Source organism: Pteropus medius, unplaced genomic scaffold, assembly GCF_902729225.1.
Source record: "Pteropus medius unplaced genomic scaffold, Ma_sr-lr_union100, whole genome shotgun sequence".
Taxonomy (NCBI): domain Eukaryota; kingdom Metazoa; phylum Chordata; class Mammalia; order Chiroptera; family Pteropodidae; genus Pteropus; species Pteropus medius.
Window position 1 is genome coordinate 13178628 of NW_024344240.1, and position 26232 is coordinate 13204859.

Sequence of the window (26232 nt, forward strand, 5' to 3'; positions counted from 1 at the left end):
AAAAGCAACTTCGGGTGCCCCTTTTCCAGCAGGGACGTATTAAAGGGCTGGGAGCGGGGCTGCTCCCAGCGCCGCAGCGCACTCTTCCCCTTCCCTCCTCTGGGTCCTCCCTCCTCCCGCCCACCCGCTCCCTCCCCCAGCACTCTCCAGTCTCCGCTCCCCGAGAGCTCCGCGACAGCCTCCAGGATTATGGAGTTTCTGAGCGAGAAGTTTGCCCTCAAGAGCCCTCCGAGTAAAAACAGTGACTTTTACATGGGCGCTGGAGGCGCGTTGGAGCACGTTATGGAGACGCTGGACAATGAGTCCTTTTACAGCAAAGCGTCAGCGGGCAAATGCGTGCAGGCCTTCGGGCCCCTGCCCCGCGCCGAGCATCACGTGCGCCTGGAGAGGACCTCGCCCTGTCAGGACAGCAGCGGTGAGTCGCAAGCCCCACTCCGTGCCGCGGCAGCCCTTCCACAGACCCGAAGTTGCAGGGGCGGGTCGGGACAGGCATGTTGGGACGAAGGAAGGAAAGCCGGAGCGAGAGAGCTGGAGGGCGGAGGAAGGCAGAGAAACGTTGAACGTTTTAGGAAGCGGTGTTTTGGCTGCTGCCGACTTTGGGTGCCAAAGGAAGGACTCGGCACCGGGTTGCCTCTGCGACTCTTTTGGCGGTCGAGTCCTGTCCCCTAAGGGTTCCGGAGTCCCTCTATCTAGGACCCAGGAGTAAACTGATAGGGCGGTAAATAAAGCGTAATTGAGTCAAGACAGCGCGCTTCCTCTGCTAGCCCGCCGCTCTGCCCCGGCAGGAGGAGCTGAAATCCATCACTGCTCGTTAGAGGACGTCACTGTCGTCACAAATAAGAAAACTTTGGGCTTCTTAGGTGAAAAATCCTTTTTTTTTAAAAAAATTATTTTTATTTTTATTTTCCAAGACGTAGCGATATTTCTCTTTGTGAAATTGGAGGGTTGCTGGATTAGCTCATGTGAATTTGTGATTTCATCTTCTTCGGGTTTGCAATATACAACACAGATTTTGGTTAAACACCAATCACTTTAAATAGCTTCGGGCAAAGTATCCCCAATATAATGACTCACTCCAGAATTCCGCGTTATCCATATTTTTCTGACTCCACGTTAAAAGTCACCTCAGAAGCCTTTCGGAATGTTTCTGAGTGAAATCTTCAACTTTGAATGGCTAAGTATCTCAAAGTCAAAATGTTATCAAAACAACCATCTATCTTTTCTATCTTGTAACCCAATACAAACCTATTTTTTTTTCAGATCGCGACAGCTAAAGCAAGTTTACAATTCCAAGAGGACTTTTCCTTATCATTGTATATATTCCACAGTGAAGCTGTAAGGAGCGGGTTGCTTTAAAATAACAAACGAATTAAGTGTGAAATATTTACAACAAGCCTCCCGCCCCCTATTTTAATTGAGGTTCAAAATCTGGCAAGGCACTGGCTCATAGAAGCTCATTTTCTAAATACTTTGTACGTAGTAAGCTTTAAAAAAAGATCTCGTAATTTTACTTGTTTTATTCAACGTTGAAAGTTACTTTTGACTTGCAATGTTAAACCAAAAATAAAGGCACACGATAGAGAAAATTAGTTAAATCGGTTCAGTCATTTATTTAGAAAGACACAAGCAATTATTTTATTTATTTATTTATTTATGTTTTTACTTTTAATGCACTAGATGTTTGACTTTCTGGCTGTATTTTATTCAGACCAAAGTACCTTTATATTTTTAGAATTCTTAGACGTATACATAAAATTATTTGAATAGACAGGATCTTTAAAAAATGATTCTGTTATGTCTTGGGTTGACTACTGGAACAGGACTCAATATTTTAAATTGTCGGGAAACCAAAGTAAGAAGAGAAATCGGTGATTTTTGATACTTTTTCAAGTTCTAAACGAACATCACACTATTAGTATGAATTTTAATAGGAAAGTATTAAGATGAATGTAGACAGCAGTCCGCTAAATTTAGGAAAGTTCCTTTCTCCTGAGATGCCCTTAGCTTCACGACTGCTTCCCCACCCCCCATTCTTAATTACCGCAGTTCCCTATTTAACTATGTCCATGGAGACAAAACCGTATTGTTAACCGGTCGTGGCTCTTTTTTTATATTTACTTTTACATCACGTCTTCTTTTGCAGAGAAGCTATTTGGCATTTAAGTTATATAGGCATTAAATTTCAATACATTTGTATAATGATTAAAGCAGTTGTAAAAATACATTATGAGATCAGTAAAAAAAACAGACAAAAGCAAAAAATAAAGTATGACAGTTCACTGGAAATTGTTGTTCTGGTTGGGTTGACTTCACTTTTTAAAAAGATGCCTCCCATTTCATTATGTGCATCCACTGCATTTGTGTGTTGGGAGGCACCCTATGACACATTTTTGTTTTCTATCAAACCGTAAGCATGAAATCAGATCTGGAGGAAATCACTGAAATTAAAACATCTCTAAACAGAATGCCAGATAATATCCTTGGTAATCTTTTAATAGATATTTTAATTTCTGTGCTTTATTAGAGGAGAAAATTAAGTTTTATTAAAATGTATTTCATGAGGTAAGAGTAAATGTGACATATTTAAAAAGAACTGCAAATGATTTTTTAAACTAAAAACATCCACTTAAGTCTTCTTTTTTTCTATAGGTAGCACTTTCAGAAACTGATAAGAATTTCATTTTTTAAATTTAATAGGTTGCTTTTTGAAAAAAAAATTGAAATGTAGACAGGAATATACCATTGAAATATTTGAAAGATAGTAGAAACTACCATATTCTAACTATATGAGTTTTATGTGGAGGAGGAAGATAACTTCTGGGAAGTTTGGATTTCAGTTTACAGATATTTAAAATGGAAATATCTTCCTTGGGCCATGTAAGTAGCTTAATTTTGCCTGCTGTGAATTTGATTATGAATTATGAGGATAAACATTACATTAGTCCTGTAAAGTAAAACTGTGAATTTTGGCAAATGACGGATTTCACGTACACATTTTTAAATGATCTTAAAATTGTCCAAAGCGGATTAATAATTGTACATATGTAATATTAATGCTAATTAATAGTGGCACAAGAAACCATTAGCAGACTGCTTTCCTGATGCTCTAAATTACTAAGTCTTAATTTCTTCATCGAAATGCTTCACAATCCTGAGAACTGTTGTTTTTCCTCTTTGGGTACAGTGAACTATGGGATCACTAAAGTAGAAGGACAGCCTCTTCACACCGAACTAAATAGAGCTATGGACAACTGTAACAATCTCCGGATGTCTCCTGTGAAAGGGATGCCAGAGAAGGGAGAGCTTGATGAACTTGGGGATAAATGTGACAGCAACGTATCCAGCAGTAAGAAGAGGAGACACCGAACCACCTTCACTAGTTTGCAGCTAGAGGAGCTGGAGAAGGTCTTTCAGAAAACCCATTATCCAGATGTATATGTCAGAGAACAGCTTGCTTTGAGGACAGAGCTCACGGAGGCCAGGGTCCAGGTAGGAGTCATATGAAGGCCTCGGTGGGTGGGGGTGGGGATGGGGGTGTTTGTGGGAAGATAGTGTTAAGATAATTCAATAGCTGCAATTTGCCAGAAAGGAATTATTCGAAGATGTAAAATAATGTGATGTATGTATGTAGGTCTACTAAAATTCCTTTTTACCTGTAAAGGATGTAACAACTCACAGAAAAACATAAAACAAAAGAATAAAGAACAGAATACTCTAATATATCTCTGATTTAAAAAATTAATTTTTAAAGAGTGAAAAACAGAATCATAGTTATTCATTTAATAATGCATGTATTTTATCTTTTCTATTTTATCAGCTATTGAAAGTTTTTTTAAAAAAATGTTATATACCAGGTGTTGGTAAGTTATTTGTATAATGGTCTAAAACCTATAATTTTATTGGTGTTGCAGTTATAATAAAGAAAAAATGAAACAAGCTCACAAATTCCCAATTGTTATGTGTACCAAATCTATTTTTACTATACATAATTAAAGATCATATAACTTATTTACAATTTTCTAACCCTAGTAATTGCCAGTAGTGCTATTCCATTTTAATTTTTTAAATCTAGATGACTTATATGTTTTTTGCAGAGGCAATAGGAATAATGATCTTAAAATAATTTTAAAATAGTCAATTATATTTATGTTATATTCGAATTATTGTATGATTCAATATACTAGAATTTTTAATCATTTTAAAAAGAAAAATTAGGCTAAGTAAAATCCTACCTCTTAGGCATATTTTATTTTTACTAGAGCTGATATTCTTAAGCTATATTTTATTAGGTTCCAAATAATAGTAATTCGAGAGAATGACTTTTTTTCTTTGGCACGTTTTTATTACTCTAAATAGGAAAATATTGAATTTTGCAGTTTATATAAACTATGGAGAAATGAATAAAGTAGTGAAAAATTTTGTTCTGAGTGGAGTAATAGTATTTCTTCTGAAGGTTAAGCCATCGTAAGGCTTTTACATCATTAAAGACAACATCTGGTGGTGCAGGAATAATAAGCAGCAGGTTTTTTCTTTGGTTTGTGGAGGCAAATGGTTCTTTATCTTAGTTCAGGAAGTAGATATATAGGAAGTTGATGCTAATGAAGAATTTTAGAATCATCAAGTGTTAACAAGAGATCCACATGTGTTGTTTTTTTTGTCTTGTGTTCATATATTTAAATTAGTTATACTTGTAACCATAGAAAAATATGTTTGCACACAGAATGATCAGCTGTGCACAATACATGTTTTCCCCTTAACATTTCATCAAGTCCTGATTAATTTTTGTCTATGAACTTGCACAGAGAGCCAACCTGAACCTAATTTACTCAGATTGTTCTCTTTCCTCCTTTTCAAAAAACATCAGAGTGGTAATTGGCATCCATGTTAAGGAGATTATCAAGGTCTTTTTCTCAATAAAAATAAATAACTTTATTACTAAATGCCCTTAGTATGTTCTTGGTGCCTGTCTATGGAGACAGAAAGAAATTATGTTTGGTTTGGTTTGGTCATTAGTGTTGTCTTGAGCCCCGGGCATAGTGGATAATACACATTTACCAGGAGTGTTGTAAGTAACCATAATGAACAGGTAACTCTCTTCGCTTTGTTTTAATTGCTAAAAACTCTTCAAAGAGCCATCTTAAATGTGCAATACAGGCTTACATATTAATTAATATGTTTCCGTAAGTATGAGGATAAAGATATAAAAGATTAGAATTGAATATAGAAAAAGAGAAAAAAAAATTCAAGTAAATTTTAATGAAACACTTTTTATAATTTGAATTTTTATATTTGATTTCTAGCTTTTTTCCTAAATATTTTATATTTTGAACATAGTTCTACATAGACTAAAGAACTTCCTGAAAGCTGCTCATGTGACATCTACTCAAAAATATCATTTTATACATATTGAATATCATTTTCTATATCTCCTTTTAATACATTAAACTATTAAAATGAAGATTCTGGAGAGCAATATGTATGAATTGGTGAATATTTAACCCTCTTTGGAAGATGATTGTTAATGATAAATGTTATTAGTCTGCAATTAAAGAAATTAGGACGAGAGCTTTACTGACCCTGTAGAGGCTACACTAACTCACAGGCTTTCTTCACACTTGGTTGTATCTGCTCTATTTCTTTTATTATTTATATTACCTGTAAGGCTTTTACATTAGAGAAATGATTTTCAAGATTTCTGAGTATTTTCTGTAAGAGAAGATAAAAGTTATAAGTGATATGATTTATGTAATAGGCACATTTGTATATTTTAAAACTATAATTCAACTTCAGATGGTTCCATTTTACCTTTAGTCTTTAGCATGTTCAATATAATATGTAATCTTAATATTTTCTGTTTCTAAATAATCATGATATTTCTGTCGATGCCATATGGTTTAGATGCAATCTTTATGTTTAAATCTTTCTAAGATTATCTAAGTATGGGTACAACCCAGAAGAGCCTTCACTTTATGAAACGCTTCAAAGATCATTGTTTTGACAGACTCAGATATTAATATGGTTATAAATTGGCTAGGTTAATGTTATATGCATAACCCCAAACTAAAAAGTCATGAATATCTTCCAGACTTGCAGCATTCTCTGAGAGGAGGTTTATCTATAATTATTTGGAGATATAAGAAGTCTTTAAGATCATATAATCTAATTTCTTTTTATTTTCTAAATGAGAAAATAGAGGCTCAGACATATTAAATAAATGTTTTGAAAGTGTCTTGTCTTTTTATATTAATTTATATCGCCTCATAGACATACCAATTATCATATCAGGGTAAAATAAAAAGTAAAATTCGTGGATCCTTTTCTGACAAAGAAATTCATTTATTAGTAATTTTGTTGATCTGATTTACCTTTCTGATTTGTAGTCCTTTAATAGCACATTTGCAGTATCAAATATTCCTTAACTAAAATTCTCCTTTAAAAAATTAGGTTTGGTTTCAAAATCGAAGGGCCAAGTGGAGAAAAAGAGAACGTTATGGCCAAATACAACAAGCTAAAAGCCATTTTGCTGCCACCTATGATATATCAGTTTTGCCAAGGACTGACAGCTATCCACAGGTATGGTAAACTGCACAGAATACTGATTGATAGAAATAGATGTAGTGTGTATCTTCTTAAAAGGGCTAGTATAGGCTTTATTATATCTGATATAATAAGAAGGAAAATTTTAACCTCCAAAAGACTTTTTTTTCATGTTTATTACATTTTTATTTTACTAAAATATTTATTTTGTTATTTTTTTCTTTCAGAGCCATTCATTTAAAAATATTTCAGGGTCTCTTCCTTGTTATACATTGCAACAACTGAAGTACCATCATTCAATAGTATAAGTCTTTTAATACCCTGTATTTTAATTATTCAGAATTACTTCCTTTGTTGACTTTTAAAAACAAATGAGATATTGTTTGGCATGCTATCTCTGTGGCTAATATTTTATGAATCATACCATAACCTAGTGTCAAATGTAGTATATGAATCCATTCCACTTAAAAATATCTCTTTTGCTGTGTTGATTTTTCAGCTTTGCTCATTGTTTTAAGGAAACATTTAGCCCTTTGTTACTTAAAACATATCCAGAATTAGTACTAGATATCACTTTTTAAATTTATCATGTTAAAAAACACTTTATAATGAGAGCTCTCATCTCATTTAAAGAATGTTTAGAAATTATTTTTTCTTCTATTTTTTTTTTAATTTAGAGAGTTTTCATTTTCATACTTTGCAAAGCATGTAAGTAAAATATATTTTGTTTTTCTAATTGGGTATTACTTTTTCCTAATACTGAATTATAATAGTCAGAAATGTATTTGATACATTATAAGGGACACATATTATAAGGAACAAGCCATCTCTTATTTAATTCCTTATTGTTTAATGATATGCATTGTTAACAAATATATACCATATATGCTGGTGGAATATCTTCATAGTTCAGTAACCAAATTATCGCAGCCCCAAACTTAAGGGTAATTTTCTTCAACTATAAATTCATACCCTATTAGCGTGAATTCTGTCCTTTAATTTTATACTGTCTTTGTGTTCTGACGCTCTTTTTGACCCTTAAAAACTTATTTTGAGACTTTTACTCCTCCAGATAAATTCACTGAATTTATTCATGTAATATTATATGGGAACTAGAGCCTTAGAGATTACCTCATGCAAAAAAGTTAGGCAACCAGAGCCAGATTAATTAAGTAATTAATTGGTCTTTGGTCACAGAAGTGATTCTTTACAGGATGATCTATAAAGGGCTGCTACCACTCAGCCTTGTCACTACCAAATGCTAGAAGACCAACGTTAGGAGTACCTTTTGAATAACTGCCATATCTACCATAAGAAGAATCTTCTTTCTCTTACTTTAAAAAATGTATCTTAAAGTAGTTCCCTTTTTCTTCTGTTTAAAAGCAAGCATATACTCCTGGTTACTTATCATCATTAGGTTAATGAAATTTTACTCACCAGATATTTATAAGTGTCCTAGTTGAGTTCTAAACAGTGCTGTGAGGGTGTTTCCCCAAGTGGCTATAAGATCCATGAGAGCAGGCACTGCAGTGTTTTCCTAAGTTGCTAATAAAACAAGAAGCCTTACTATATCAAGCACCGTTCTAAGCAGGTTACCTATACTGAATCACTTAATCTTCACAACAACCTTATGTGGTAGGCATTATTATCCCCATTTCTCATGTGAGGAAACTGAGGCACAGAGAATGAGGTATTTACTCAGTTTCGTTAGTGGTGAAGCCCAAATTTGACCAGAGGCATTCTGACTTCCAAGCGCAAGATCTTAACCTCACAATAGACTGTCTCTGCTAGCGAATATGTTGGAATGATTGAATGATTAATAAATTAATACTAAAGGAACATAAAGCTTATGTTGCATCATTCAAGTCTGCAGTTTAGTTCAAGGGAGCAGAGGATGTACTCACAACCGGTGAAATAACAATAAAATATAATGGAGATATCTTATACTTTATATAACTTTGACCTACTTAACTATGATGACTGTAGTAATAATAAAGTCACAAATTATGAACTCTTTTCAAATGGACTTTTAACAGTCTGATAATTCAGTTCCATAGCACATGACTATGACATATCTTTTTAATCATTATTTTAATCTTCATTTTTTTCTCATAAACCCCATTTCTGTCTACTTTCCATTTTCCTGTTCTTTGCCTTATCTCTAACTTTCCTTTCTTCTTCAGTATAGCATAAAACATTTAGAATAGTGCCTGTCACCACTTAACATCTTTATAACAGCTTAGTATAACTTAAGATACTCTGACTAGTTGCCCTTTCTTTTTACCTAGGCTTATTTTGCCATTGTTATTGTGCTGCACAGCCTTAGATATTATCAGTTAGTGGAATGAAGTGACCTAGCAGCTCAAGCTGGAAAGGAAATGGTACAAATTGTATATCTAATAGTCTTTTTCACTCCAACAGAGGACTAATTTAAAATATCTCTTCACAACTCATGGTAATTTTGCACTAATTCTCCTTGTGGCTTCTCCATAATTTATGTACATTGGTTATACCACCTCATAATTTAAGTATGGAAAACAGAGATGATCATATGTTGAAGTTATTTTGACAGTAAAATTTGTCAACAATAATAAAAATCAATACTGTGAACCCCATAGTACTTTTCTGTATTTGTAAGTCATTTAATGTTTGGTGGCCCAAAATTCTGAAATCCCTACTGTAGGTATTGGAGAAATCCAGGGAAAAAATGTGTTTTAACTTAAAAATATGCAGTTGATTTTTTGAGTTTGTTGAAAAAAAATAATTATGGTGAGATTATGTCTCCAAGCTTTAACATAAAGGAAACTTTTTAAAAACTCACACGGCTTGAAAATGGAAATTTATAACTGGGAAAATAGACACCAAAATAGAATCCAACAGCTCAATGCAATAAGCATTGCATAAGGATTTGGTTACTGTTACTAATTATGGAAAAAAAAATTATTAATTACAAAAACAATTGGAAACTAGAAAATGCAGGACAGAAATAAAGAATTAGCAATTTGGAAGAAAAGCAAAAGCATACACAGAAATACAAAGATACATGAAAAAAAGAGGTGGTTTAGAAAATGATCTCCTCAAGCCTGCTCAGTGTGGATAATAATCTTACCTCACATGAAAGTATCTATATATAACATATAACATGTTTGTTTATGAATAGTAATTAATTTATAAAATATTCTAAATATTTTTTTCCACTGATCTTCTACACTATAGTAACAACAATGGTAACAGTAAAAATAATAACTACCAGTTGAGGGCTTATTTTACAGGCTTTCTTCTTAGAGCCATTAATTCATTGAATTTGAGCTCAAGATTTCTGAGTTCAGGAATCAAGGGTTCTTTATGCAACCATATCTCTGTAATGGAATAGTTAAATTTTGACCCTAAAACATTGAATCACTTGGAAAGCAAAAATGCTTTCATTTTAAAATTTATAAAATACTGACATAAAGCATTTAAAAAATGTTGATAATTTTTAGACTGTTTTCATATATTCTTTTTCTTAAGCTTGCTCATATTTGATAGCAAACAAACAATAAGAAAGTGAGAAGTATCATATCAGTAGTAATATACTTTAAGGTAATATATTTTTATGTTCTGAAAAATAGTATCATTTTTTTAAGAAGCCCTTTATTTTGGCTCACATATCAGTTGCCATTCAGCGACACTATGATTTATATAAACCAAACCACCAGATGTTCTCTTATACATGACATTTAAAAAATGTCTCATCACTTGTGCTGAATCTGTTCTTTCTATCTTGAATTCCCTTCTCACCTAAACTGTATTTTCTCTATGAAATATCTTCTTAATCCTCCTTTAATTAGCACATCACTTTCTCACCAACATTGTGGTGGGCTGTATAAAATGTCTACAACCCAGTTTACAAGATAAAATATTTTAAAAAAATAATTCAAGTCACCACAGTATTAAGCCAATTACACACACACTGAATAGATGTGAAAAAAGTACTGATTCATTTCAATATTTATTCAGGAGTACATTATAAACCCAAAATTAATCCTTTTTCAGTTAAACAGCTGATATCTGAATCTCTGCTGTTAACCAACTCTATAGTCTTAAGCAATTAAATTTTCCTCTTTGATCCTCAAATTCCTCCTCTGCTAAAAAGAATAAACTAGAAAGATTTTACAGAACTCTTTCACCTTAATTTTTTACAGAGTTATTTGCATTTTATCCAATAAATATATGCTAGGTACTGTTTTAGGCATGGGGGTTATATGAATGAAACAGACAAAATCTCCTGCTTTGTGGACAACTTACAAACTAGGTGATATTTATACCAAATTCTGCAAACACTTCTTGAAGCAAACTAGGCCCAGCAGACCAAAAAGACCTACATAATTTTGTCCTTGAGTTGAAAAAGAAAGCAAGTAACTATCAACATTAGATTCTAATTTGTTTCTAATTTATCAAAACCAAAGCATTTTTTAAAATAATTATTTTGATGAATCAAAAATTTGTTAAGGCATAAAAGTTTCTGGACGATTATACCTAGCCTTCATTCTTACAAAGAACCCTAAAGTCATGCCCGTAGGTCTGATTTGGATTACAGGTGCATTCATTTGATCATTTACTAGCTGAATAACTTTGGATAAGTCTCTTGACTTCCTTGAGCTTCAGATTCTTTATTCGTAAAATGAAGGTATTGTTACTGCTAGAGTTGGTGGTGTTGGAGGTATAGATGATGATGAGGAGGATTGAGTCTATTTCCAAACAGCCTACTGAGCTAAATCCTGAGATCTGAGGAGGACCAGGTGTTAATGTATGACTATGGGCTTCACAGTCAGGGAGTAGTAGTTTCAAATTATGACTATGCCACTTAATAGATTTTAAACCTTTGGCAAATGAATTAACCTCTAGGAACATTTCTCCTATTCGTAAAATGAGGATAAAGGTTTGTTGATATTTGTGAGGATTAAACAAAGTTTATGCAAAGGACTTATGGCATTGCCTAGTATACAATAAGTGCTCAATAAATAGTAACGATTCTATAATAGCCATTAGTCATTATTAATTTTTTCTGCTGAAGAGAGGAATCTCAATGGTTTCAATGTTCTCCTCTGTTGTAGCATTTAAACTAATCCAATCTGTGAGTAAATTTACTATTTAGGGATCTACAGAAAAACCAAATTCAATTAAATATGCTTTCTTCTTTAAATTAGGACAACCAAATTATGGTAACTTTAGGGAAGTTTGAGTATATTCTTCAGCCACCAAAATTACTTTCTCATAAAGAAAATATTTTCATCAAAATTTCAAAAAAAGAGTTGAAGTTCTTTCCCACCAAAATTTTCAATGAGGTTTTACTTAGTATACAGTGAGAATCATAACTAAACCTATGTTTATCAAATATACAAAGGGACCCACACAGTATCTTGCTTTCTGTTTTTTGATTGATGATTTTATAGAGATATGCCTCTTTGACTTCGAACATACCAAGAGTTGGATTTAAGTTATAGATAATTTGTAATCATTAGGGTAATTTAAAACACAAATTAAGGTTGCATAACATTTCTAGTTTAACAACTTATATTTCAGAATTTTCAAGTTTCTATAAAATAGCAATTGTTAAGATATTATTCACCTTACTATTCTTCTATCACCAGTTTCTCTACTAACCTTAAAATTTACATTTACTTAAGCTAAATAAGGAATCAGAAAACTGTCTCCTTGTACAACTGTTGTTTAACCATTTAAGGACGTCTAGAGAAATTTTTACCTCTAGAGAAAGTATGACAATTTTATCACTGTTATTTCTATTTTCCCCAAATATTTGAAGTAAACAGATAACCCAAAATCTTTTTAAAATGTTAACAATATAGCTATACTTGATGCATTGTATAATTAATATTTTTATATCTATAAAACAACCAATGAAATATCATATAGTGATACAGTGAAACTTCTCATGATAAATGGAGAGACGAAAATGTTATCATTAGGTCAACAAGTCATACTGATACTATAAAATTTCTCACTGATTGCAAGCCTAAATACTTAAAATTATAGAAGGGACTAATATAATAGTCTGTTATTACTCAAATAAATATGGCTAAAGTTATTGATTTAATTAAATGAATTAAATACATACAAGTTTTTATATAAACATCTATAAACTTTATATATATGTATATATATCTTTTAAAAGTAAGTTATGTGTAGCATGAACTAAATTTTGTCAGTGTAATTAAGTGAAGGTGCAGCTAGACACAAAATTTTTATTTTGTTGAAAATACAAACCCTTTAAAGAGATAAAGTATACCCTCCAAAAGAAGTAACATGCATTCATGCTTTAGGTGATGAAAATAGACTTATTTGTTGAAAAATGTAATATTCAAATTTACTGTGATTTAATGACTTTACACAGTAATTTTAGCTTCACTGTTTTTTTTTTTTTACTTTTAATAGGTGACCACTGTTAAAGCATTGAATTTAACTAAACTGGTCATAAGTATTTTGTATTTTAAGAGGGGAGAATTAATCAATTAATTGAGTAGAAAAATAAATAATAAGAGAAAATGTAAAAATAAATTATTGAAGAGTGCCCAAACTACCTTACAGTAGAATAGAGAACAACCAGGGGGAAAATTGAGCCACTGAAGTCTGGGAAGTCTATGAGAACACATCTGTGGGTTATAACTTGCAGTTCACACTATTATTGTTAGTGAATAACAGTCAACCTAATGATACACTTTCATTTAGAATTTTATGTATGCCATATTTATTAAGCCTCATGTTTCTATGGGTTTTCTCTTTTTTTTCTAAATCATGCAGCATTAAATAGAAAATAATTTTCATAAACTCAGTTGATTTAAAAATCACAAAATAAAATTCCAACTGTAGTTAAAACAAATACAAGATAAATATAATTGATAACTTTACTCAGAATTTTAAGAATAAACTTGAAGCTCATGTTTGACATTAGGTGGGCATCTCTAAGATTAAAAATATTCAGTGCAAATGAAAATATTTACATATTTGATTTATATTTTAAGTTATTAATTCACAAAGAAAACATTTTTAATCTTTGTTTCTTATTACTGTGATATAATGTGTCATTAAAAACAAATCAAGCACTGATAAATCAGCAATAGTTATCATCCATGTACTAAAATACATAAAAAGTAACATGACAAATAATTGGAAAATATAAGATAATTGTGGGTGAATAACAACAAATAAATTAGCAAATGCTGAGTGCTGTTATTTTATACCCTCCTTAAGTGAGTTGATTTGAAAAGTTTCATTTTAAAGAATATAGGGTGAGATTTTCTATAAATCTTTTTAATGAAAATTACTATAAAATTTATGAACACATCATGCACTAAAGGAAAAGAAAAATATCCTTAATGTTTCTTAGATCTTTAACTTAGTGCATATTTCAAATATGTAAGTAATACAAAAATGAAACACATTTATATGATGTAATTCTGAAAATTTTCAGAGATTAACATTTCTTATAAAACTTAGTGCCTTTAATTTTTGCACTAACAGGAGATATACACTTTCATTTCTCTGTAAAGCAATCTTCTCAGATTATTGGTTTCATATCCCTGTGACATCTAAACAGTGATTGTTTTTAAATGGAAAAGTAACTCTTGTTCCAAATCCCTGTACACATTTGTAAGATGGAATTTTATGTTTCAAAAAGCAAAGTAGCAATCAATATTTAATACGTAATGCTTTTCTGATGAATTAATCATTTCTAATCACTTCAGCTTATTAATATTATACATTGAAAAGATACTTTTGGAATTTTTGAAATGTAAATTGGTTCTAAAAAACAATATTTATACATTATCTTAATATTTTTTGGGTAAAGCAACACCTAAGTAGTAGGCATTAATGAAAGTACACTTTCATTTCTATCTCAGGTAGTACCTAAATGTGCTCAGATTGATCTTTTTACTGCATAATTATTCAAGTTAGGATTTTTTGTCTCCAGATAGATAAAGTCTCAGTGTGTGTTATTCGCTGGTAGCAAATACACTATTTAGCAAAACACTTATCTACTCTTCTCCCTGCCAGCAACATACTGATGTAGTTACTAGAAAAATTAATGGAACCTTAAAGTTAGTCAACAGCTAAAAATATCTGCAAGTTACTAAGCATGTGATTCTTATTAATATTTTTCACCCTAAATTTTAAAGGAAGGAATAGGCTAGTAAAGAATATATAAATGGCCTCTTAAAAAACTGAACTGCTTTTGTAAAAAGTAATGTTTACATTTTTTAAAGAGATCGTATAAAAAATCTGGTAAATTATAGTGATAATGTGATAATAAATCTATATAGTCAGTATTGAATAATATACAGAGTAGTCAATAAATGTAAACATTCTGTCAATGAGGAAAAATCAAAATCAGCTTTTGGATTTTAATGCAAATAAGCTAGTGCTACAATATCACAAGTATCTCTTTATGAATCTCTGATCTTTATCTTTTTAAATCAGCCATTAACAGTGATGTGTATGGACCTGTGATGTGAGGGTAATGTGAGTGTAGTAGAATGATGTGTGTATGCAGGGTGTGTGTGTGTGTGTGTGTGTGTGTGTACATACAAATGTTTGTAGCAGGTAGGAGCAGTCCATATATAGAAGAGGATTGAGGTTAAATAAAATAATTTTAGTAGAAAAATATTATTTAGTTGGTTTTAGAGATGCTTTAAAATTAAGGAATGGTTTTATTCATATATTTTCATGTTAAGTATTTCTATCATCAAGTATTCCATAGACTAGTGTCGTCTGTGTAGTGCTGACATTAAGATATAGAATATATTATGCTGTCATGAAATTATTTGATGTTTTTTATACATCCTGCTACTTTACAACTAAAGCAAAGACTAACAAACTTACATTTCTCTTAAAAATTTTTTAAAAGTCTGAAAAACTACTCACTGCAATAAAACCAGCAAATATATTTGAAATATACACCAGGTTATATTAAGTTTCTAGGTGAAGGTAGTTTTTATCTATGATTTACCCTATTCAGTTTATGACAAATATGTTGCCACAGTGAAGAATTCTGAATGTGTATGTGTATTTTTATACATAATATGCATATATGTGTGTGTATTTATTATATATAAATAAAATTATACATATATTTTACATATATTTTACATATATATGTATAATTTTATTTATATATATACATATATATAAAATATATGTATAATTATACATATATATATAAAATCTTCTCCTTCCTAGCTTTTAATTTCTTAGAAGAAAAATGAATGTTAAATGAATTTGATTTCCATTTGGAAAGAATCAGACAAAAACCAACTTTCTCCCAAAATTCAGTCATAGAATAATTAAGTGTTAAATTTATATTTGATTAGAAAAACATTAAGGGGCAAATGTTCAGAGTAGAGTGCAGTAAGTCAGCCCAACTTCCATTCATTTTAATGGGAGGCATTTGGCTAAGTTCCCTGGACAATGCTTTGAACATACCCCTAGAACTTTTAAAAATGTTGCAAAGCACATTAAAACACAGAATGTTTTTAGATTCCCCCCTCCTTTTAAACATAACAAAGAAGAAAATGTGTAAAGGCGGGCAGTCTCTTTTATTTTTTAGCACACATGAAAGAAGGATATAGGCATTATTTAATGTTGTTCCTGGTTGTAAAGTCCTTGATTATTATACAGTTAGGAACCTACAAAAACACCCCAAGAATTATTTGGTGCTAGGCACTACCATTTTAGGTGTCTGTGAAATAGTCCAAAGAAGAAAGGTAGTGATCCTATTTAGAAAAAAATATGCATTCTTTTATTCCAACATTTAACAGCAAGATTTTTATATGGCTTCTCTGTTGACAAATATATACATATACATACATACAGTTTTAGACAGTATGACTTGTAGATCTAGCACAAAATTTTAAAATGACCACTTATATAAGACTAGAATTGGTAGCAGGATGGAGGAGTCGTAGAATGAGCCCACCTTGACAGCAGTAGATTTAGTAACCCACAATCTCAGACAACTTTGTTGTTAAGTCAAATATTGCCTTCACTTATTAACAGAAGTAGATGATCTAGAACAAAGATGATGTTGCCAGTTTTTCCTTACAGTGATCAGATGAAATTTAGAGTATGATATCCTGTTGTTAGTGCCAGAAGCTGATAAAGGTGAAGGGTGACAGCCTTCATCATTCCAAGGAATGTGACTGGAATGAGCAGTCTGGAAACCATGTATATGAGGGATGCTCAACGAGGAGAGACTTGCAATAGTGTAAAATTGCCTATGATATTTGAAAATTTTCACATGTAAGAAGGATGCTACTTATTCTATATCATTTTAAGGAACAGAAATAGAAGTGATAGAGGAAGATAACAGCTCAATTTTTTACAGAGCTCTCCAAAAGGGAATGAATGTTTTTAAACAGGTGAGCTTCTTGTCACAGAAGTAAACATAATTGAAAGTACACAAGGAGTTTTTGCATGTGGAAGGAAGTTGGACTTCAGTAATGTTTTCTAATCCCAGGTGATTTCAGAATTGAATGTGCATGTTATTATCATTGCCGTTATTTTAATACAGATCCCCTGAGCCACAGCCCATGCTTAATCAATCAAAATCTCCAAGAAGATGCATTTATGATAGAGAATAAATATTTAATAGAAAAGCAACTACCTAGGGAAATATAGTCAGCAAGGTCTAGGTATGTAATTGTCATGATTTCTGTTAAAGTTATATAGTATACACCTTATATAGTATATAGTATACATTCTAGAGTTCAAATTATGAAATAAAATTTAGATATATTAACATAAGTTATCTATAAAATTTTGGTTACATGTATAAGCTGGATCAGTCCAAATTTCATATTCTTAGGGATTTTCAATCACTTAATAAATTTGTATTAAGGGCTTATTTTGTATTGTGTTAATGCCTGAGGATGAGGAAACAGTTTGAGAGTAATCATTAGGGATTTTGCTTTCAGAGTGCAGAGTATATGAATCCCCACAGAGTTAGGATGATAAACAAGTAAACAAGCAATTTCAACTCATAAAACTAATTTTGATCTTATTATAACATTCCTTAACATTTCCTGAGTTCAGATTTGACCTCCACCATTGGTGTATTACAATCTTGGGTGATGTTCTTAAGCAATTCATTCTAGTTTTACCTTGTACAAAATGGGGATAGTCCATTCACATACCTTTTAGTATATTAAATTGATTAGAGGTCTTCATAATGCATTTAGTGTAATGCCTGACACATGATAATTAACTATCATGAGCCTCATCTTGATTGTCATCATTGGATTTTTAAATATCCAGAGGGAATGCTTCAGAGGAAACAAAACCTTGATTCACTGGGGATATTATCTTTTATGATTTGTATCTAACTTTTGATATACTAGATCCCTAAAGTCAAATGAAGACATGCCAGAAATTTAAAAATGAAAGAAAGATATGGGAGATGTGAAGGGAGATAGATATGGAAACAAGACATATCAGTAAAAATGTGTAATTGTATCGCTACCTATGAGAATGTGTGTATCTTAAGTCCACCTAAAATATTGCTGTAGTAACTTGCTTAACCAATCTGTTCTATTCAGAAAACATTTCTACATGTTAGAAATTATTTCACCAAAAGTAACACATTTAACTTGCTTGGTCATGACCAGATAAGTTTTGATTAAAATAAAAATATTTGCCTATGACATGGAAAATTTCTTTTCAACTTATAAATAAGTTAATGTTAATTCTTTTAAGGAGAAAATACTTTCTTTATAGTCATAGATTACCTTCCTTGCCTTTACCTCTCTTCTTTTTCTTTTTTTTTTTTTTACCTAATTAGTAAATATATTTCTATGCATTTGGAATATGAATAGATGATTTTAATAAATTCTAGCAGCATTATATATAAATTGAGGAATCTTTTAACAAATATAAAATGTAAATAATCTTTTTCTACCACTATTTTGCCTTTCACTTATTTTTTCAAAAATAAGCAAATTCAGTTTTTTTCAGACTGTCAGGGGAAAATCACCCAGATCAAGTTGGAAGAGCTAGTTTGACAGAGTAAAAGCATTAGCCCCTTTTGTTGGTATGAGATACATAACTCAGCAGTCACTGGCACTAATCATTATATTTTGGCTGAAGTGAGATACATGTAGTAGAATGAGCCAAAATTGAAAAACATGGCCATGATGATTTAAGGATTAATAATACATGTAAACCATTATGTATCTATAGATATATCTCACAAATTTAACATATTTAAAGCAGCTTATAAAAATATTCATAGAACTATTTCTAAAACAATACTAAAATGAACATCTTGCCAATCATTGAAGCCCTAACTAAAAGATAAAATTAGTTGTTCACATTTTCTCTTATGTTTTGAAACTGAATAAGTGGTCCTTTCTTGAGTGATAGAGTAACATCTCTGCCAGTGTGATCTAGAACATTCATTAACATATTTTCTGATTTTAATTGAAAATAAGTTGTCTTAAAAAGTACAATTTAAGCCTGGGTGTTGTAAGACTAGACCAGAGGCTATATGTAGCGGACTGGAATCTTTTTTTGTAAAAAGAAATATAAGGAAACATTATTTGTGTAAATGTGGAAATTGATGATTTCATTCTAATTATTATTTTAAAAAAGAAAGCCAACTGTGATAAGTACATATACTGCTGCTGTGTTCTAGTTCAAACCTATCGTAATATTGCAAAAGGCATATGATTTTTTAAATTTCATTTTCTAATGCTGCATCTCTGTACCATGCTATACCATGCAACATTTTCCTTTTTCTTTTTCCCCAGCTCCTGCTGTTTGTCACGATTTTCTCTGTGCTTCTCAGTAATGCATGTAATCATTGTTTTTTTTTCCTTGTTTAAATAGCTGGTCTAAGATACTTTCTATTTAAAATTGATATTATACAAATTCTACTTAGTGTTTCTTTTACATGCTAGTAACTTTAGAGAAATTTGTGTTTCCTGTAGAGCTTTAATAAAGTGAAATGTGAATTTCTTGGGCACAAATGATAACCCAGTTTTTAATCTTATCTAAGATGTTATAAAGTACTTTAATTATACTCCTATGATGTTTTTGCTAATACTTTTGCTAATAATTTTTCTCAATTATGCTTCCATTGCTTGGTAATGGTCATGTTTTAGAATTCTGTTTGTTTTACATGTCATACTTCTGTTGCAACCTCACTATGTCATATGTAAATCATAGAATAAATGTTTAAAATATGTACATTTTTCTCATATACACAGAGCTATATATTCAAGACTATAGAAAATAAAAAAGCAATGAAAAGGCAAAATTTTCCAAAATGAGTTTGATCAAAAATATCTACAGAGCAAACAGCCTAATGTCAGCAATGGTTTTCAACAAAAACTGCCACATTGAGTCCAACTACACATCTTAAAAAGAAATACAATTGTGTCATTTGTTTAGAAATATGAAAACTATATTTAAACTTAAGACCATATTTTAAACCGCTTTTCTAAGTACATGCATTGGTCATGAATCATGACTAAATCTTCTAGATTTCATTTTTAAAATTATGACTATAAAAAGAATACTCAAGAGACTGACATGTTTTGACAGTATTTTATGTGGTTAAGTATGTGGGTTTTGGTGATCTATTACAGTAAAACATACTGGAAGAATTTTTCAAATAATTATTTTTCAGTAATTGCTTTATGTACTCAGAATGTAATTACAGACCACCCAATAGCAGCAAACAATGAATAATTAACAAAATGTAGTAAGTAACAAAAGTAAGAGAACAAAAGTGAGAACACATAAATGTAATATTTGTTGTTTTATATATTCCAGATTCAGAACAATTTGTGGGCAGGAAATGCGAGTGGTGGTTCTGTGGTTACTTCATGCATGTTACCACGTGACACTTCCTCCTGTATGACACCTTATTCTCATTCGCCTCGGACAGATTCCAGTTACACAGGGTTTTCAAACCACCAGAACCAGTTCAGCCACGTGCCCCTCAACAATTTTTTCACTGACTCTCTTCTTACTGGGGCTACCAATGGACATGCGTTTGAAACAAAGCCAGAGTTTGAAAGGAGGTCTTCTAGTATCGCAGTCCTTCGAATGAAAGCCAAGGAGCACACTGCCAATATCTCATGGGCCATGTAACATACAGTACTCCTGTTTTTCTTTGAATGGAAAAGTAAAACATTCTTATTTCTCATATTTAAAGGATACCACAATAAGCTGCTGTGTGTGGAATTGCTAACGGTCAAGATATACAGTGAGACCAGCTTAAATGAATAGTTGTTATTATTTAACATTAAAGTCTAAGAATGAACCTCTGAAGACTAAATAGGTTTACCATTCACCAGTCTCCACAAACTCTGTTTTAGTAGTAACTTTTTTCTATTGTATGAGTTGATGAAATATCACCATGCAACTTCTTAAAAGAATAAATGTATTGAACAAATTCCTCTGTTATAGATTGATTTATGTTAGTTCGGTATAACGAGAAGTCCCTTGTAAAATAAGATCTGATAAAGGAGGAAGTACACTGGGGAAAATGTCAAGATACCAAAGCTGTCAGGTAAAGATTGAAGCAGGGTGTTCCAAGGAGTTACCTGCCATTTCTCCCTCTCTGGCTCCAAGACACAATGGGCACATCCCCTGTTGCTGAGGATTTATCTTCAGGTTTCAAAGATTTTATTTTATTTTTTTTACCCCTAGATGTTTTAGTGAATTTCCACTCCGTGAGAAAAGAACTATTGTAAAATGGCCCGAATTTGCGTGCCATATTTGGGTATAGTTTCCTGAAACCATGTGGCTAAAGGTGATAACTGAAATATTCCTGTGTGATTTAAATTATAGCCATGAGAACAGTTTTTATAAGTGCCATCTTTTTTTAAGGAGAAAGCCAGCATGGACTCAATCATACACAAGAAAAAAATGTTACAAAACCCGCTGTTGCTTTTAAATTAAAGTTTTGTCATTAAATTCGACACACAAACCTAATAAATACACTAAAAGAAATAAGGAGCAGCAAATCGGAATTTATGTTTATTTCATGTACATGTGCTAGAGCACATGTGTGTTAGTTTTTTGACATATGATCCGTAAGCATTTTTTGCTACTGTGGTTTTGCATAGGGAATTAAAATGTCAGAAAGCTCTAAAATTTCTGGTGGAAAAGAAGAAAAATGCATTGCATCTGGAAAACTGCTAACCCCTTTGATTTACTTCTCCTCCCTTTCCCCTGTCACATTCCAAGCTTTTTCAGATGAGTGAAATGTCAGCCTCCTTGACAGACTCTTAAGTTCATAAAGGCAAAGTAAATTAATTGAAATGAAGATGGCTTCCATGGCTTAGATCAGAGCAAGATCTGTTCTTTATAGTCTCCTAGAATCCTCCTTGTGGTTCCTACAGCCCTTAGGGATGTGCTTGGAAGCCCCAACGGCCAAAGGACAAGAATAAATGAATTTTAAAAATTAAATTTCAGGAAAAGTACTTAAATTTACTAAGTATCTCTTCCTAACGGGAAAATATTTACAGCAGTTAAACTCTTTTGTAACAAAATTTTAAATCAAGCAGATGATAGAGATGAGTGATATCCTAAACAAACATTCCTTGACTTCATAGTAACTCTGTTCTTTATTACTTTTGTGTTCTCTCTTTTTAGTTTTGTTCCCAAGACAAATTTGTTCAACTTTGGCCCTGAGAATTATGCTTACGTGCAGGAGCTTTTGTTAAAGGATTGTTTAGGCAGCTGTTAAATATCCTTCATGTTTTAGAAGAGAATGACTTCTTTTAATATATTTACATATTAGGTTAATAGGAATTTGTGAACTAAAATGTAAGATTATTAAAAAATTTCCAAAATTAGTAGTACTTATGTTCATTTTCTCTTGCTTTCTTAATTGAAAGTTTAGTGTCCCTTGGATAACACTTTAGATTTTTCAAATGAGAGACAAAGCTCTTTCCTTTAGTTTCCCTATTCAAAATTTTCTTGTCATTATATTCTAATAATTAGCTGGAGATTCTGTAACTCATTTTTTTTTTCAATTTAAATAACATTTTTTTTTTAATTGAGGTTCTACAGCCACAATGCTCTGTATCAATTTTATTCAATTAGCACATTTTTTTTTTAACACCTACTATTTGGAACAATTAGATAGTGGAACCGCTGTTCTTGTCCTTAACAAGTCCACAATCTCCTAGACAAACACATGAATAAAGTTTGTACCCTTGACCATATCTCATATTTTATGATTGTAATAAGAATTGCATTAATTTTTTGAGTTAACATTCCCATCTTTTTTATTAGGTGAGAATTGTATTACAGACTTAAGTTGCTAAAGTATAATACAATTAACTTTTGATGTAATGGAATAAGATACAGCTAAAACAAAGAGTTCATAAAATACTTTTCTTAATTTTTCTCTTGCTCTTTCTGAACTTAGGTTAAACAAAGTTCTATGTACTTGATTTCATATCACTCACAAAATCGTTGACCTTACATACTTAAGAAAGGAAAAACTAAGGAGTGTTTCATTTACTTCTGTTTGGGATCATCATTGACAGTAGTGAAAATTGGGAGTTTTGGTCCATTAAGTAGTTGATCCACTTGGACATTCGTTCCCATGAAAATCTCATCCCCTATTTGCTTCTTCCACACATTTTTCTTGTGAGGTTGGTTTAAGAGTTGATTCTTATACTCTGTTTCCTGAGCAATTTGGTTAAGGTTTGGACCTCATGGTAAGAGTAATAATGGAGAATTAAGTAAGGTTTGCAGTTTCTTTTGTAAACATAAAATTTCAAAAACGTGGATTTCTGCAGATATATCGTTTATTTATTATGAATATTAAATAGACTTATGAAAGTGAAAGAAAGGAAGAAAACAAGAAAGCTACTATAATCTTCTCCCTCAGTCCTGACAACATATCTCAAAAGAATAACAGAGTTACTTAACCTATATAACCTTGAGGAAACGCATGAAATTGTGTGTATAAATTATGGGAGTGTATTAGTTTCATGTTTCAATTAGCTGTTGACTTTTTTTTTTTAATCTCCAAGGAAAGGAGAAGGGCAGACCAATGAACTTAATACAGTTCTTAAAAGATGACATGTTGTTTTCTTTTAGCATCTTTACTTTTTCCTCTCACACACTGGGAGCTTGACTTCCATAGTACAATTTGCACATTACCTCCCTGTGTTTTTTATAGTGTTGTTTTGTATATACTGCTGTAGTTTTAGTTTATCAGCAACTAAACAATGTGTTAACTAATGAAGTGAAAAGATCAACTATAGTGTTTGCATAAGCAGTTTGAAAAATTTAAAGTAGTTTTCTAAACAATGACCCTGACTTGTTTTTCAACATTTAATTCAAACAGGATTTTTAAATGGTGAGTGATTATTAGATATAATTTTTAATTTAGAATAATTACTACTTATGTTGCCAAATATTTTAAGAGATGTAGAGATGATCTTATTTTAGTTGGGTTGACGTCTCTTTTCTCTTATTAGAATATAAATATGCATGTTTATTATTTAAAATATAATTGCTAACTTTAAACTATCTCTTAGTTAAATACCTAAAATTCCAATGGACATTATTTTCTTAAAGCTATTCATATTTTGCATTGAATATGAATATGGCTTCTTGTAAGGAACCTATTAAATAAAATTATATATTAAGTAATATTTCTGTTGTTCCCCTCTAAGTCTCATTGTATATATTTTATACAAACCAAGCAGTGATGTCACTGATGATCCAAATGGAAATGTCAGAGTTGAAATGTTTAGCAGTAGAGTTAGTATTTATGGCATAAAACCTCAAAAATAGATTAAATGCAATATTGGTTTCACAGGGTATAGTTAAGGCTAAAATAGAATTTGTTTGTTTCAATAACTCTCTTTTTAAAATAAACATATTGCCATCATTTATTTTGGAAATATATTGCCGTAATGATGAGCAGGTCTTCAAGACAGGGGTTTCTTCAGTTTTCCTGAATACAATAGTAGGAAATTAAAGAAGCTTTTCCTTTTCTTCTTAGCCTTAGAATTGTATACCACCATGCATTTTTTTTTTTTAACTTTAAAGGGCAAATAAGTAATTTCATTTGAGTTCTTCATCATGACTCTATTTCATAATATGTCTGAGTTTAGAGTACGACACATCACGTACTGAAATTTTTCATGCATTTTCACATAATGTGTGCTTGCAATATTTCCCCCTATTTACCTTAACATACATGTTAAAGACTTAAAAGAATACTGCAGTCCTCCCTTATCTGTGGTTTTGCTTTCCAAGATTTCAGTTACCTGCAGTCAACTTTGGTCTGAAAATATTAAGTAGAAAATTCTAGAAATAAATTTTAAATAAATTTATTTATTTTAAATAAATAAATTTATTTTCTAGAAATAAAATTCTAGAAATAAAATTCTAGAAATAAAATTTAAATACCATTCTGAGTAGTGTGATGAAATCTCATGTCATCTCGCTGTGTCCTGACCAGGACATGAATTATCCCTTTGTCCAGTGTATACATTCTGTGTTGTGTACACTACTGCTTGTTAGTCACTAAGTTGCCATCTTGGTTATCAGATCAGTTATCAAAGGAAAAAAGGGAAAAAGAGAGAGAGAAGAGAGAGACCACATTCGCATAACTTTTATTGTTATAATTTTTTTATTTTACTAGTTGTGAATCTCTTACTGTGCTAAATTTATAAATTACATCATAGATATTCATGTACAGGAAACATGTAGTAAACATCTGCAGTTTCAGGAATTGACTCGGGGTCTTGGACTGTATCCCTACAAATAAGGGGGTATGACTGTAATTCAGAACAATCACCAGCATTGTTAAAACATGACAGGTTTTCAATAGAAGGCAAAAGGAGCCCTCTGCATGGTACTTACACAGTTCAGCTCATGAATATGAAAAGATTCAAATGCTCAAAACCTCCCCATATCACTAGAGCAGGGTTCATAATTTAGTGGAGAGTAGGTAGGGAAGAGTGTATCTCTGGATAGAATTCAAAAATGTTCCTAAACTGAGATGGAAAAGCAATTAGATCTTTATTTTCATTAACCTCTAGAATGATATGTAGCATCAAAAAATATGAATATGGACAATAAATCTCAGTTGTATTAGTACCTGTGATATTGTCACTAAGAGAACATTTTTTTTTTATTTTACACTTATTATAGATATCTTGAAATAATTATAATTTTAGTTTATCATTTGATTAGGAAAATTTTCAAATTTCTTCAGTTTTCAAACTTCAGAATCAGGGAAGTTTTTAGCTCAGTCACTGGATCTCACTATTTTATCAATAAAGATGCACAGATAATACTACACCTTAAAATTAGCTTAGTAAATATTTGAATACCTGTATTTCAGTGTAACCAGTTTCTCTTTTAGGTCTATGTATTTTTATTTATTCAAAAACATTATCTAAGAGGGGTTCACAAGATCACTAAATTGCTGAAGGGGTCTATAGCACAAAAGGGATTAAGAAATCCATTTTATGCACCAGGGTCATTTCTTCAGAAAATAATTTTTCACGCTAGAAAGTGATCATAAGTTATGGAAAGAGTAACATAGAGTACATAATAATTCATCGGATTGTCTATCACTAGCTGAATGTAGGGTTGAAAGAGGTTGGGACTTTTTTTAAATATGCAGCCTCAGCACCTTCAATAAATGAATGGAGC

General features: G+C 31.5%; 1 protein-coding gene across 1 annotated transcript; it reads left to right on the plus strand.

The window, feature by feature from the left end:
* The first annotated feature begins 42 nt into the window (after window positions 1-42).
* Window positions 43-20989, plus strand: ALX1 (ALX homeobox 1). The gene is made up of 4 exons (XM_039869324.1): window positions 43-415; window positions 3185-3489; window positions 6445-6573; window positions 20365-20989. The coding sequence occupies exons 1-4, from the start codon at window positions 190-192 to the stop codon at window positions 20683-20685; spliced, it is 981 nt and encodes a 326-aa protein (XP_039725258.1). The 5' UTR covers window positions 43-189; the 3' UTR covers window positions 20686-20989.
* Window positions 20990-26232: the final 5243 nt, after the last annotated feature.